The sequence below is a fragment of the Eublepharis macularius genome, chromosome 4 (assembly GCF_028583425.1).
Source record: "Eublepharis macularius isolate TG4126 chromosome 4, MPM_Emac_v1.0, whole genome shotgun sequence".
Classification (NCBI taxonomy): domain Eukaryota; kingdom Metazoa; phylum Chordata; class Lepidosauria; order Squamata; family Eublepharidae; genus Eublepharis; species Eublepharis macularius.
This window is the reverse complement of record NC_072793.1, coordinates 183,108,739-183,122,499: the sequence shown is the minus strand read 5'-3', so window position 1 is coordinate 183,122,499 and position 13,761 is coordinate 183,108,739. Positions and strand designations below refer to the sequence as shown.

General features: G+C 48.3%; 1 protein-coding gene and 1 pseudogene across 1 annotated transcript in view; both read left to right on the top strand.

Annotated features, from left to right (window-relative positions):
* The window catches only part of LOC129327998 (zinc finger protein 160-like), a 32,455-nt gene extending 24,640 nt beyond the window's left edge, over positions 1-7,815 (top strand). The window contains 3 exon segments of the mRNA XM_054976738.1: positions 5,927-6,019; positions 7,639-7,707; positions 7,805-7,815. Of these exon segments, the coding sequence (XP_054832713.1) occupies positions 5,927-6,019; positions 7,639-7,707; positions 7,805-7,815 (173 nt within the window).
* A 1,304-nt stretch (positions 7,816-9,119) lies between these two features.
* LOC129327996 (zinc finger protein 160-like) lies at positions 9,120-11,917 on the top strand (annotated as a pseudogene).
* The last annotated feature ends 1,844 nt before the right edge of the window (positions 11,918-13,761 follow it).

The following is a 13,761-nucleotide window of genomic DNA, read 5'->3' as shown; positions in this document are numbered from 1 at the left end:
GAAGAGCCTGTTGTAAAACCACAACCCGACTGCCTCTGTTAAAATGCCATTCGACACCTTCTGTGGGATGAGACAATTGTGGGAGCCATTCTGGGGCCCTTCCACCGAGCGGGAGCCACAAGAGAGAAGGCCTCTGTCCAGGCAGCTGTTCTTCTCAGCCCTGCAGCAGAGCATATGGAGAGGGCTGGTCCTGTAGAGCAAGGGGGAACCCTGGATCTGCCCTTGAAGTTAGAGGCCCTGGAGCTGAGCCTGATACCTAATCAAAGGACTTGTGGCATTCCCTAGTCTACCAGCTGCGTTTTCTCACTTCAAGGGCAGATGCCGTTGGAGTGCGTTAAAGTGGTCTAGCCACAGGGTTATCATGGCATAATTCTGTCCTCCATTTTATCTTCACAACAACCCTGTGAGGTAGGTTAGCCCAACAGTATTGCTGGCCCTACATCCCTCACCAAGCTTCCACGGCAGAGTGGCGGTCTCAACGTGGATTTCCCAGATTTTAGTCCATCTTTCCAAATGCGAAACCCCACTGGTTCTCAGCTGTTGATGTTTATCTCAAGATGTGTATTTCTAAATAAACTTTATTCTTGTTCACTATTAAAAAATAATGCTTCTGCTAACCTAAACACACAGAGGAAAAATACAGAATGCAGCAGTATGGAAGGACTGTGGGTCACATATCTGACACTTCACATTTTCTTGTTGTTTGTGCACTGGATGCAGTGGAGTTGGTAGAAAATGAAAACTGGCAGGACTCAGGAGGAAAAAAATGCAGTGCATTCGTTGATGGCTGCAAGACACACACACACACACACACACCCAGATATCCATCACAGCTTTTCATTCAGCAACTAGGGCCTGGCACCCTCACCGCTTTCTGTGACCCTGTCCTGTGCAGTGCTTGCAGTATTTATCCATCAGTAGGGGGCTGGATGAGTTGGTTCAGCCCCCTGCTGAAAGACTGAAGGAGCGGCAGTAATACCAGATGAAGCAAGAGGAAGGGTGGCCATCTTTTCTTTTTTGGCAAATAGGTAAAGTCTCCTTTATAACTATATAAGCAGAATCTATAATTTTCCCAGATGGGGACCTGGAGGGGCTTCCATCGTTCTCATGTCATCCTTTTTATCCCCACAGCTGACTCAGAGGATGTGAGTGGCCCAAGGCCATTGAGCCAGTTTCCATTGCAGGGGTGGGATTTGAACCTTGATCCTAGTCAGACCCTCTAACCACTCTCTCCAACTGGCTCCTTGCTCACGGAGGTTCTTAACTATCTTTGTTTCCCACCTTTTGTGTCTGGGCTGCCTGTGCCTTTCTATCCTCTTGTGAGTAAACCTTTGCTCCCATTGCAAATATCACAAGGGTGTTCCGTGGCTAATCTGTCCCAATTCTCTTCATTTTTGGCCCTGCAGGTCCCTCCATCACTTTGAAGTTGGGGGCCAGTTTTGAGATGGGGGGAGCCCAAGGTCTGGCAAAAGAAGTGCAACTTTATAATTAGGCATGCAAAAAGAGAATCTGCGCTTGTTAAAAGTATTAAGATGAACAATAAACGAATCTTTAAATATATACGTAGGATGAAACCAGCCAGAGAAGTCCGTGGGCCTTTGGTTGATCGAGGAATAAAAGGATTGCTAAAGAAAGAGGGTGAGAGGGAAGAGGAGCTCAATGAATCCTTTGCATTTTTGTTCACTGTGTTGGATATATACGCACACGCCACAGCCACAATTTTCAGGAAGGGAGTCTGAAGAACTGAGTCAAAATGAGGCCATGAGAGATTTAGAAGATTTAGAACTATTGGGGAAATAGAAACAAAATTTAACAACCAATAAGCCTCCAAGTCCTGATGGCACACACCGAAGAATTCTTTGGGGACTCAAACGTGTGATTCTTCCTCTACTATCCTGTTTATGAGTCCATTGGCACCTGAGAGACCAAGAAGATGTTCAGAGTGTAAGCTTTCGAGAGTCAGACCTCTCTTCCTCAGATACGAGCTGTGACTCTCAAAAGCTTACACTCTGGACATCTTGTTCTCTAAGGTGCTAATGTGGACTCATACACGGGGGTTCTACTGCACACCTTATAAAGCTACCCATCTAACCTGTTTATGTAACTGATCACTAAAATCAGCCATTGTACCTGAAGACTAGAGAGTAGCAAATGTTACATCCAGAGGGGATTAAGGAAATTACAGGCAGTTTGCCTAAAATCTGGCCAGGCACATGAGTAGAAACTGTAATCAAAATTGGATTGTTAGGCGCATAGAGGAACAAAGCCTGCTGGGAGAAAATCAGCATGGCTTTTGGAAAGGGAAATCCTGCCTCACCCGCCTTTTCGAATTCTCCGAGAAAATAAACAAGCAAGTACGTAAGGGGGACCTGGTAAATATTATATCCTCGGACTTTCAAAAGGCATTTGGCAGGGTCCCTCACCAAAGTCCCCTGGGTAAGTTTAAGAGTTATGAGGTAAGAGGACGTGTCTTCTTATGGATAAAAACTTGGTTAAACAACAGGAAGCAAAGAGGCATCAGTGGCTATGAGCCACAAGGTCTAGATGAGACTCTCTGTCTAGGGCAGTGAGGCTCTGTCTTCTTGGTGTTTGGGGAGGGCAGTCAGTGGGAGGGCTTCTAGTGTCCCCTCCCCACTGGCAGACCTCCTGAGGCAGAGTGTTGGACTGGATGGGCCATTGGCCTGATCCAACATGGCTTCTCTTATGTTCTTGAAGAGAAGGAATAAACAGATTCTGCTCCCGATGGAAGTAAGTACGTCGTGTTGTCCCACAAAGATCAGTATTGGGTCCAGTGCTATTGAAACGGTTCCTAAATGCTCCAGAACTGGGGGGTGAGCAGTGTAGCGGCCAGGTTTGCGGATGGCACCCACATTTTCAGGATAGTGAAAACCAGGACCAACCGTGAAGAGCTCCAGGAAGATCTCCACAAAATGTGTGAGTGGGCAACAGAGGGGCAAATAAAGTGGAAAGCAGGCAAGCGTGAGGGGATGGAACAAAACCCCCAACATTCAGTATCCGCTTGAAGATTCAGGACGACCAAAGGGACATGCTTCTACGCCTAAGGAGTGATTGACGTGGAACGCAGTGTCAGGGGATGCCGCGACGGCCACGGGCACAAAGGGCTTTAAAAAGAGGCGAGTCAGAGCGCCATGCAGGACGGCCTTGGAAAGGTTGCTAGCCATGGCGGCTAAGGGGGGCCTCCATGTTCGGAGGCAGCCAACCTCCGAATCCCAGGGGCAGGAGGCAACTTCAGGAGGAAGTATCTGCCTTGATGCCCCGTCGGCTCACATCAAATGCAGATCCCCCCTCCCTGCCATCGCCCCTCCCCAGGCCCAGGTGTGTGATGGCGGGGCAGCCCCAGGCCCCTTTCCCTCGAGGGCTGCAGCAGGGCAGGGAGCGGCTCCCCCTTCGGACTCTCCCCTGAACTCCCGGGCTAACCCCCGCCAAGGTGCACAGGGGACCCCCCTCCCCTCCCCTCGCCCCCCGCACCGGGCCGGCGGCGCCTTTGTCAAGAGGAGAAGCCGCGGGAGCGCGCAGCAGCCGGGCCACACCGCTCTGCCGCCCCGTCCCCGGCCTCCGAGGGGGGCAAAGCAGGGCAAGGCATGGGTGGGGGCAGTCAACTCGGGGGTTAAAGCGAGCGAGTCCGGACTCCTAGACGGGCAGCGGGGTGGGGTGGGGGTGGGGGGCTTGGGGAGGCCTCTTCCTCCCTCCCGGCCATGTGGCCCTGGTTCTTCCCGCGGCTGCCTCTGCTCCCTCCCGGACGCGTTTCGTGAGTTGCAATCGCATTTGGGGGAGGGAGAGATGAGACGGGGGGGGGGGATCCTAGTGTGTTCCCTAAAGACAGTAGTAGGTTCGGGGTCTGCTACTTGGCAAAGTCTCTCTCTCAGTTCTAGTAACAGCATACAGCAATTTGGGTCATGCCTGCAGGGCTGGTTTTTTGTGAGCGCGGATGAATTCCCTTCCCGGCTGGCGTTTCCCACATGCTTCCCTGAGCCAGGCGGGCCATCCCATCACCGCATGGCACCTCCTCCTAGTTGTTTTATTATTTCAATAACTGTGTTTTATGCTAGTAAGAGAGATTTCTATTTTTACTGTTTTTTAACTTTGTATTGTGATGGCCTTTGGCCATATACAATTAAACGTGCTAGCTACTAGTTGGGTGGGGCAGGCCAGAGGGTTGCGTCTTCCCACAGAGGGACGGATGGGGGGAGGGGTGTGGCTTCCAGCAGGGCCAGGGACTCAGCGCCCAGGAAAGGACGTGGTGCGATTGGGAGGGGGAAAGGCGGCCAGAACGGGGGGGGGGGGCAAATGGAGAAGGAAGGTGGGACAGTCCCTGAAAAGGATGGCTGGGTGGGGGGAGACTCTGGTCTGAGATCTTGAATTCTAACCCAGAGCAAATCCAGAGGGAGCTTCTCTGTAGGGACTGGCATAGAAATTTGTGTGCCCCAAAAGCGTTTCCCTCCATCTTTCTTTCCCTCCCTCCCAGGTAGCAGCACAAAGACCCCCTTGGCTGCTTCTCTTTTGTCTCCTCCTAGTGGTGAAGGGGAAAGACCAGCCATGCAGCCAGCTCAGGTAAGGGGAAGATGCACAGCAGATGTGAGGAAGGGGTTCCTTCTCTGTTGCAAGGCTCAGCGGATCGGGTTCCTTCCCCTCGGTTCTGGTGCCGCAAGATTATGAGGCTGCCCCTTTGGAAGGTGGAAAATGGACACAGCCTGTGTCAAGTTAGATGTTCAGAGAAGAATAGATTACTGTGCTACAAGCGTCCCCTGGAAAAGGATTTGCTCGTCACCACGGCCATTTGTGGCCTCTCCCCCACTTGGCTGCTGGCCCCCTGCAGATAGGGAGAGCCCCCCTGGCCCTCAGATGCCCCCAGGGATCCCTGGGGTGGGGGAGAGACAAATGTCCCTATGGGGTCTTCTCCCCTTTTCTTTGTTCCACTTTGGTTTTCCTGTCCCATGTTTTGCTTATGATTTATTTATTCCTGTTTTTTAAATGACATCCCTTTTTTTTTCACTGATCAGAGACGCAAAACACCTTTTCATTCAGTTCTCCTCTCCATCCCTTAACCCTCCCAACAACAGTCTTGTGAGGTAGGTTAGGCTGAGAGACAATGAAGGGCTCAATGTCCCTGGAGAAGCATCCATGACAGAGACGGGATTTGAGCTCACTCCAACCAGGTCCTAGTCCTTCACTCTAACCACTATGTCAGATCAGCCATTGGGATTTTCTTTCTTATGGACCTCCTTTCCTCTTCTTCTCCTTCTTCCAGGGCTGGGTGTCCTTCGAAGAGGTGGCTGTGCATTTCTCCAAGGGGGAGTGGAGCCTGCTGAGCCCAGCGCAGAGAGCCCTGTACAAGGAAGTCATGCTGGAGAGTTTTGGGAACGTGGCCTCTCTGGGTGAGGGTCCTTTCCCCCTGGGCTGCCTCCTTCTGGCTGAGGAGGGACTGCAGGGATTGAGGGGGGGCATGGTCAGGCTGTCTGCCCATGGCCCAGTGGCTGATCTCTGCCTCTGTCAGTGATCTTTTCTCTGATATGGGAGGAGTTGTGGAGAAGGCATCCCTGTGCCTGGACCACCAGAGAGGGCATCAGAAGGGGTGCCAAATGAGCCTGGATACGGAGAAGGCAGGAGGGCCTAAGCAGGGGGCTTCCCCACAGTCTGGGCCTTGTCTTACCAAGGCAGAGATGTGGCTCTGGAAGGAGCTGTGCTGCCTTCTCTGGCACTGCCTTAGTTCTCAGCTGGTGTTTCCATCTCTTCTTGGCAGGGAGGAGGCACAGAACTGCCAGTGCCAGAAAAGGTTCCATTCCGCCCTGCCCCTCTTTCTTGTCTGTTGTGTATTTCTGAAGGAGCGGGAATCCTGGCTTGGAATTGCTCCATTTATGAGCACACAGAAGAGTCACAGTTTTGTCTTTCTTTTTTCTCATAAAAGGACCTGAGATTGCCAAATGTGACCTCATTTCCAGGCTGGAAGGAGAAGAAGAGCCGTTTCTCCTGGTCAATGATGCCGAAGAGGGATTGGCAGGTAGCTGCTTCGATCTGCTGTGGGGCTGTGCGATGCCTGCACTTCCTCCCAGAGGCTGGTGGATTTCTGTGGCCTTGTTTCTCCTCTCAGATGGAGCCTCGCCTCCAAAGAGCTTGACTGGGTTGTGAATGTTGAAACGGTGCTTGTAGGGCTTGAACATGCGAAAACAGGCAAATTCCTTCAGCAGCCCCTTTAACTGAGGGGGCAGGCCTTGGTCCTGGGGTGCAGGCGGGGCTGAGGGGAGAAGACCCTGCAGGCCCTTGTTTTGCCTCAGGAATGAGCACCTGTCCTGCAGGCCTTGCTCTCAGGTTGCTGGACCTCAACGAGGAGCATTGCCCCAAGTCCCTTCCCTTTCTTCCTTCTCAGAGCCACCTCTGAGGTTTACGTTTGGCTTTCCTGAGACGGGCCCTCTTTCATGGCAGAAGAGTTCCCCTTTGACCTCAGCTATCGCGGAGGCAGGACAGAATTCTTAAAATTTCCTCTTGAGAACCATCCGAAGGAGACAGCAGCGGCCTCCGTGGGAGGGATCCCGGAGGTGATGGGAAGCTCCAGGCCAGCTCGTTTTCATGGTATCACAGAGTGGGGAGGGACCCCCCCCAGGCCCCCCCAGGCCATGGAGTCCGACTTCTTGCAGTCTGCAGGAATCCAACAGCCCACCCTGTCCCTGCAGGACAAAGAATCCTTTCCATTTTCATTATTTCTGTGTTTTTACTATTTTAGATCAAAGCTCGCCTTGCTTTGCTCATTGAGACCTACAGAGTAAGTCTCTGAGGATCCTTTTTTGTACCTCCTCTCAGAGGAGACCATGGCCGGCTGGTAACATGCAAGGTCAAGTGCAAACAGCTGTTTATCTATCAACAAACGCCCCCCCCCCCATTTCACAGCCATAAGGAGCAAAAGGGGTTTTTGGAGGGGGGGAACCTTCCCGCACCAGACCATTTTTTCGCACGTGTCCAGAGATGCTATATGTTTTTAAGGCATTCCATGTTGCCTTTGTTCCTGTCAAACTACCTTGTTTACAGCGGGGAGAAAGAGGAAAAGCAGTATTTGCATTCACACATGTCCTCTTGTTGGGGAGTCTTTCAGTGCAATCCGAAACAGAGTTAGTACAGTCTAAGCCTGTTGAAATCAATGAACTTAGACTGGCGTGACTCTGTTTAAGATTGCAGTTTGTTCATCAGTTTTCATTTTTACTCTTTATTCCTGCATTGCTGAAGAAAGTTGATCTTGAGGCCTGATTTTTTTTTCTTAATAGCTAGCTTGAGAGAATTTGCCGTTTTCCTTAATTATGTATTTTATACATTACAGCAAAGCTTTTGATTGTGTGGATGATGAAAAGCTATGGAGAGTCTTAAAAGAAATGGGTGTGTCACAACATCGGATTGTTTTGATGCGCGACCTGTACTCTGGGCAAAAGGCTGCTGTTAGGGCAGAATGTGGGGGAAGAGAAGGGTTCCCCATTGGCAAAGGTGTCAGACAAGGATGCCCATTATCTCCCTACCTGTCCAACCTGGATGTAGAGCACATCACTAGATTATGAAGGGGATGCTGTTCTCCATCAGATGAGCTCTTTCTTAAGGGACTGTTCCCCTTGTTGAATGGTCTGCCTGCTCATCCAGTCTGCCTGGACATTGGCTATGCCTTTGATGTGTTCAATTCTGGCCAAGGCTGGATGACCTTCCTCCCAGGTAAGTATCTTCGTCACCTCCTTGTGTCACTATTATTAATATAGGCTGAGCATTTCCAGTCTGTGGCTAATGTTTTGTTTTCCGTATTTGTTGACAGGGTCTTGTTAAGGGTTGTGGTCTTAACATTACTAGACCGCCAGGTGGAGTTTGCTCTCTCCTCCCCTTCTCTTAGGCCACTGGGGTTTGCTCTCTGCTCTCACGAGAATTCAAATTGCAGACTGTCAGCTGGCAAAGCAGGGGAGGTCTGGTGCTCAGCCACGATGTTGCCTCAATCATCCAGTCGGTGGACAGAGCCACTAGGTGGACACCAGTCAGCTCTGCGTACCCTATGCCAGCAGCCCTGCCACCACCACAACCCGGCCTGGCTGCCCACCCATGGCAGCAAGGACAGCCCAGAGATCTGTGTTGGAGCACGCTCCCTAATTCCCTCCCATTATTGGGGGTGGCAGCAGGGGCAGACACTCTTTGCCTTCTCTTGCTTCTTGCCTCCCCATAACCCAGTAAGGGGCTCAGAGGACAGGACCCCTCGGAAGCCAAAAACACTGCAGCCAGCCTGAGTCCGTGAAGAGGCATTTCCAACGCAGCAGCTGCTCCATTGCAAGGAGAAAGCAGGAGGTTTTCTGTGGTGGCAGAGAACAGAGAATGCCGATTCCAGGAAAATCATTTTTTCTCTAATAGGGCATACTATGCAGTTCCTCACAGAAAGAGAACATATAGCTGAACAGCATAAGATGTCTTTGGCAGCTGTTCAAACCTTCTATTTTATGTTAAACTACCACTAGCTGGCTGTCTCTGAGTGAGTGGTTTTGTTCTCCCAAAAAGCCCCCCAAACCACTCAGCCTCTAAATTCACCAAGGCAGGAAAGAAGAAACTTAAAATAGCAGGGTCATGTTGAGCTCGAGGGAAGGGGTGGAGGGCAGTCTCCATTGTCTGTTCTTTGTGGTTTTTTGTCCTCTTGACTGCTTGGAATTCAGAAGGAATGGAGAAAGCGAGAGGGAGAACTAGATACAGACTGTGTGATCTTAACCCCTGAGCATTCCCAGAGTGCAAACACAGCCATCACAAAGCAAAGGAGAAAACTCTGACACGGATGAGTTTTATATCTGTGCTATCCTCATACCACGTTTCTCTTTCTTTCTGCAGGAGGCCTGTGGGGGTCGGCTAATGAAACATCTGAGCATCCAGTGATGGAGAAAGGAGATACATATGGAGATGCGAAAGGAACAGTAGAATGTTGTGATATCGTGAAGAAAGAAGAGAGAAAACATCCATCTAAAGGAAAGAATAATTCTGGTCTTTTACAAGGTGAAAATGAACTTGAAATCCCATTACTTGAAAAAATGTACCTAGAAGGCAATCAAAATGAGGGAACAGCAAGTGGGGAAAATTTTTCTGAAAACTCAGATGTTAGCATGTATTGGAAAACATATAAGAGAAAGAAGTCATATAAATGGCTGCAGTGTGGAAAAATTTTCAGTCAGAGTGGACACCTTAATTCCCAGCAAAGAATTAACACAGGGGAGAAACCATATAAATGCCCAGAGTGCGGAAAAGGCTTCAGTGGGAGTGGAGCCCTTAATTCCCACCAAAGAATGCACACAGGTGAGAAGCCGTATAAATGCCTGGAGTGTGGGAAACGTTTCAGGATTAATGGACACCTTAATTCCCACCAAAGAATTCACACAGGGGAGAAACCTTATACATGCTTGGAGTGTGGGAAAGCCTTCGGTTGGAGGGGAAACTTTACTCGCCATCAAAGAATTCATACAGGGCAGAATCCATATGCCTACCTGGAAAGTGGCGAAGCTTTCAGTAATAATCAAGGCCTGTCTTACCATCAAAGAAATCACACAGGAGGGAAAGCATATAAATGTCCAGAGTGTGGAAAAGGATTCCGTTGGAGTGGAGAATTTAATCTCCATCAAAGAATCCACACAGGCGAGAAACCATATAAATGCCTGGATTGTGGGAAAAGCTTCAGGATTAATGGAGACCTTAATTCCCACCAAAGAATTCACACAGGGGAGAAACCTTATAAATGCTTGGAGTGTGGGAAAGCCTTCGGTTGGAGGGGAAACTTTACTCGCCATCAAAGAATTCATACTGGGGAGAAACCATATACCTGCCTGGAATGTGACAAAGCTTTCAGTAATAGTCAAAGCCTGTCTCACCATCAAAGAATTCACACAGGAGGGGAAGCATATAAATGCTTGGAGTGTGGGAAAAGCTTCAGTTGGAGGGAGAACCTTACTCGCCATCAAAGAATTCATACAGGGGAGAAACCTTATAAATGCTTGGAGTGTGGGAAAGGCTTCAGTAGGAGTGGAGCACTTAATTCCCATCTAAGAATTCATACAGGGGAGAAACCTTATAAATGCCCAGAGTGTGGGAAAGGCTTCAGTGGGAGTGGAGCCATTAATTCTCATCAAAAAATGCACACTGGCGAGAAGCCATATAACTGCCTGGAGTGCGAGAAAAGCTTCAGTAGGAGTGGACACCTTAATTCCCACCAAAGGTTTCACACAGGGGAGAAGCCTTATAAATGCCTGGAGTGTGGGAAAGCCTTCGTTTGGAAGGGAAACTTTACTCGCCATCAAAGAATTCATACAGGTGAGAAACCATATGCCTACCTGGAAAGTGGCAAAGCTTTCAGTAATAATCAAAGCCTGTCTTACCATGAAAGAAATCACGCAGGAGGGAAAGCATATAAATGTCCAGAGTGTGGAAAGGGATTCCGTTGGAGTAGGGATCTTAATTCTCATTGAAGAATTCACACGGGCGAGAAACCATATAAATGCCTGGAGTGTGGCAAAGCCTTCGGTTGGAGGGGAAACTTTATTCGCCATCAAAGAATTCATACTGGGGAGAAACCATGTGCCTACCTGGAAAGTGGCAAAGTTTTCAGTAATAATCAAAACCTGTCTTACCATCAAATCACACAGGAGGGAAAGCATATAAATGTCCAGAGTGTGGAAAAGGATTCAGTTGGAGTGGAGAACTTAATTCCCATTGAAGAATTCACATGGGCAAGAAGCCCTACAAATACCTGGAGTGTGGGAAAAGCTTCAGGATTAATGGACACCTTAATTCCCACCACAGAATTCACACAAGGGAGAAACCTTATAATTGCTTAGAGTGTGGGAAAAGGTTCAGTTGGAGGAGAAACCTTACTCACCATCGAAGAATTCATACTGGGGAGAAACCATATACCTGCCTGGAAAGTGGCAAAGCTTTCAGTAGTAATCAAAGTCTGTCTTACCATCAAATCACACAGGAGGGAAAGCATATAAATGTCCAGAGTGTGGAAAAGGATTCAGTTGGAGTAGGGATCTTAATTCTCATCGAAGAATTCACATGGGCGAGAAGCCCTACAAATGCCTGGAGTGTGGGAAAAGCTTCAGGATTAATGGACATTTTGATTACCACCAAAGAATTCACACAGGAGAGAAACCTTATAATTTCTTAGAGTGTGGGAAAAGCTTCAGTTGGAGGGAAAACCATACTCACCATCAAAAAAATTCACATAGGGGAGAAACCTTATAAATGCCCAGAGTGCGAAAAAGGCTTCAATGGGAGTGGAGCCCTTAATTCCCATCAAAGAATTCACACAGGGGAGAAACCTTATAAACGCTGGGAGTGTGGGAAAAGCTTTGGTTGGAGGGGAAACCTTACTCACCATCAAAGAATTCATACTGGGGAGAAACCATATACCTGCCTGGAAAGTGGCAAAGCTTTCAGTAGTAATCAAAGTCTGTCTTACCATCAAATCACACAGGAGGGAAAGCATATAAATGTCCAGAGTGTGATAAAGGATTCAGTTGGAGTAGGGATCTTAATTCTCATCGAAGAATTCACATGGGCGAGAAGCCCTACAAATGCCTGGAGTGTGGGAAAAGCTTCAGGATTAATGGACATTTTGATTACCACCAAAGAATTCACACAGGAGAGAAACCTTATAATTTCTTAGAGTGTGGGAAAAGCTTCAGTTGGAGGGGAAACCATACTCACCATCAAAAAAATTCACATAGGGGAGAAACCTTATAAATGCCCAGAGTGCGAAAAAGGCTTCAATGGGAGTGGAGCCCTTAATTCCCATCGAAGAATTCACACAGGGGAGAAACCTTATAAACGCTGGGAGTGTGGAAAATACTTGGGTTGGAGAGAAAGCCTTGCTCAACGTCACCGAAGTCAAACGGGAGAAAACTTATAAATGCCCTGAGTGTGCAAAAAGCAGCTCCAGCTGAAGCTGCAATGATCTTTGGGAGCCAATCCACTCCAGCGTGCCCCACAGATGTCACTTATGGTAACCAACCCCCAGGTGGAACCTTTAGTTTCCCCAGAATTACATCTGATCTGCAGATCATGGAGACCAGTTTCCCTGGAGCCCAGCTTCAGAGGGCAGATTCTGTGACTTCACGTCCCTTCTGAGTTCTGTCCCCTCCTCGTACTCCCCCTTCCCAACCTGGAGGTGGCAACCCTATATAAGTGTCCCAAGTCGCCGCTCATTACCCGCTTTCCTTCCGTGGGGAACATATGACACATCTCTGGGGTGTGCAAGCAAAATACCAGGAACTGCCTGAGTCGCTGACAGCTATGTTTGCATAATGCTTCTCCGACTCCCTTGGCCCTTTTGATCCCACCGCTTAAGTCTGTTGTGACAGATACAGCCAGAAATATAGGGAACAGTTGCTGGATTTCATCAAGAAAATCACAGAGCATGTCTCTGCATGCAGGAATAGAGTTAACCTGGCTGCACGGCTAGAAGGGCCCAGAGTAGAACTGCCTTGGAGAGAGCCAAGAGGCAAAGTAGGTACACAATTATAGGACCATTTGTACATCGCAAGAGGGATCTAACCCATGTCACGATCACTGGAGGTAACAGCACCAGTTTTACCATCTCAGGGTTCATTCACTGGCTCACCTTCCAATGGTCTCTGTGCTCTTAAGGGTCAGCAATGCCCTTCTACTCTCTTTGCTGGACAAACAGGTCATTCCCTGTGCAAAGGAATAAATGGACATAAATCAGATATTAGAAATCACAACACTCAAAACTAGTGGGAGAAAATTTTAATCTTCCAAGACATTCCATTGCTGATCTAAAAGTGGCTGTCCTGAAATAGAGATACTCCAATGGGAGATTACAACGTGATATTGCAGAAATGGAGTTCCTTCACATTAATGCGCACACACACAACAGACACACCCAGCCTGAACAGAGACTGGGGGTTCTTATTTCACTACAGATGCTGATTTCTCCTCTAATCAGCTGCATTGTACCTTCACATCCTGATGCCCTCCCTTGTAACACCCCACCCACCTTTGGCTGGGATATAAAGGCCTGGGGATATCCATTCCTACTTGTATCTGAGGAAGGGAGCTCTGATTCTTGAAAGCTTACACTCTGAAAACCTGCTTAGTCACTAAGATGCTACTGGACTCAAATCCTGCCAATCCATATTAGTAGTTCCCATGTTCTGAGGCTCAGACACATCGATTCATCTGAGAATGGCAAGATTGTTCAACTTCATTGAAATGAAGATAAGATTTAAGGAGGGGTGTATTGGTTGTGGGCCTAAAAGATATCCATATGTATGAGAAATTTTAATCGCTATTTTTATATAGACTTGGGACAGTTAGCTAATGTTGAGAAATGATTTGCAAATCCTGCAAATATGGGAAAGGGATTTGATTGGGGCTTTTTTGTAGATGGGCTTCTTGATTATGATCTGTTCAGCTTCTGGGGTAAGAAACTTCTTTGGACTCCTGTATGGAATTGATCCTTTTTAAATAATCTCTGTAGCAATGATGGATGGTGTGATTTTCTGTTGATGTTTTTCTAATATTGAGAGTGTTGAATAATGATGTTGTAATAAAAGCTTAGAATGGAAGCAGATGTTTTGTAATAGCATTTATTGGTGTCCTGTACCCGTTAATGATCCTAAAACCATTCCAGAGGTTTTCCTCTGGCCGTTAGTTATATGATCCAGTACTGGAAAGGTTAGGGCTTCTTAAGAGCACACTGATGTCTGAATCAGGCCTGGCCAGAGCTACCCA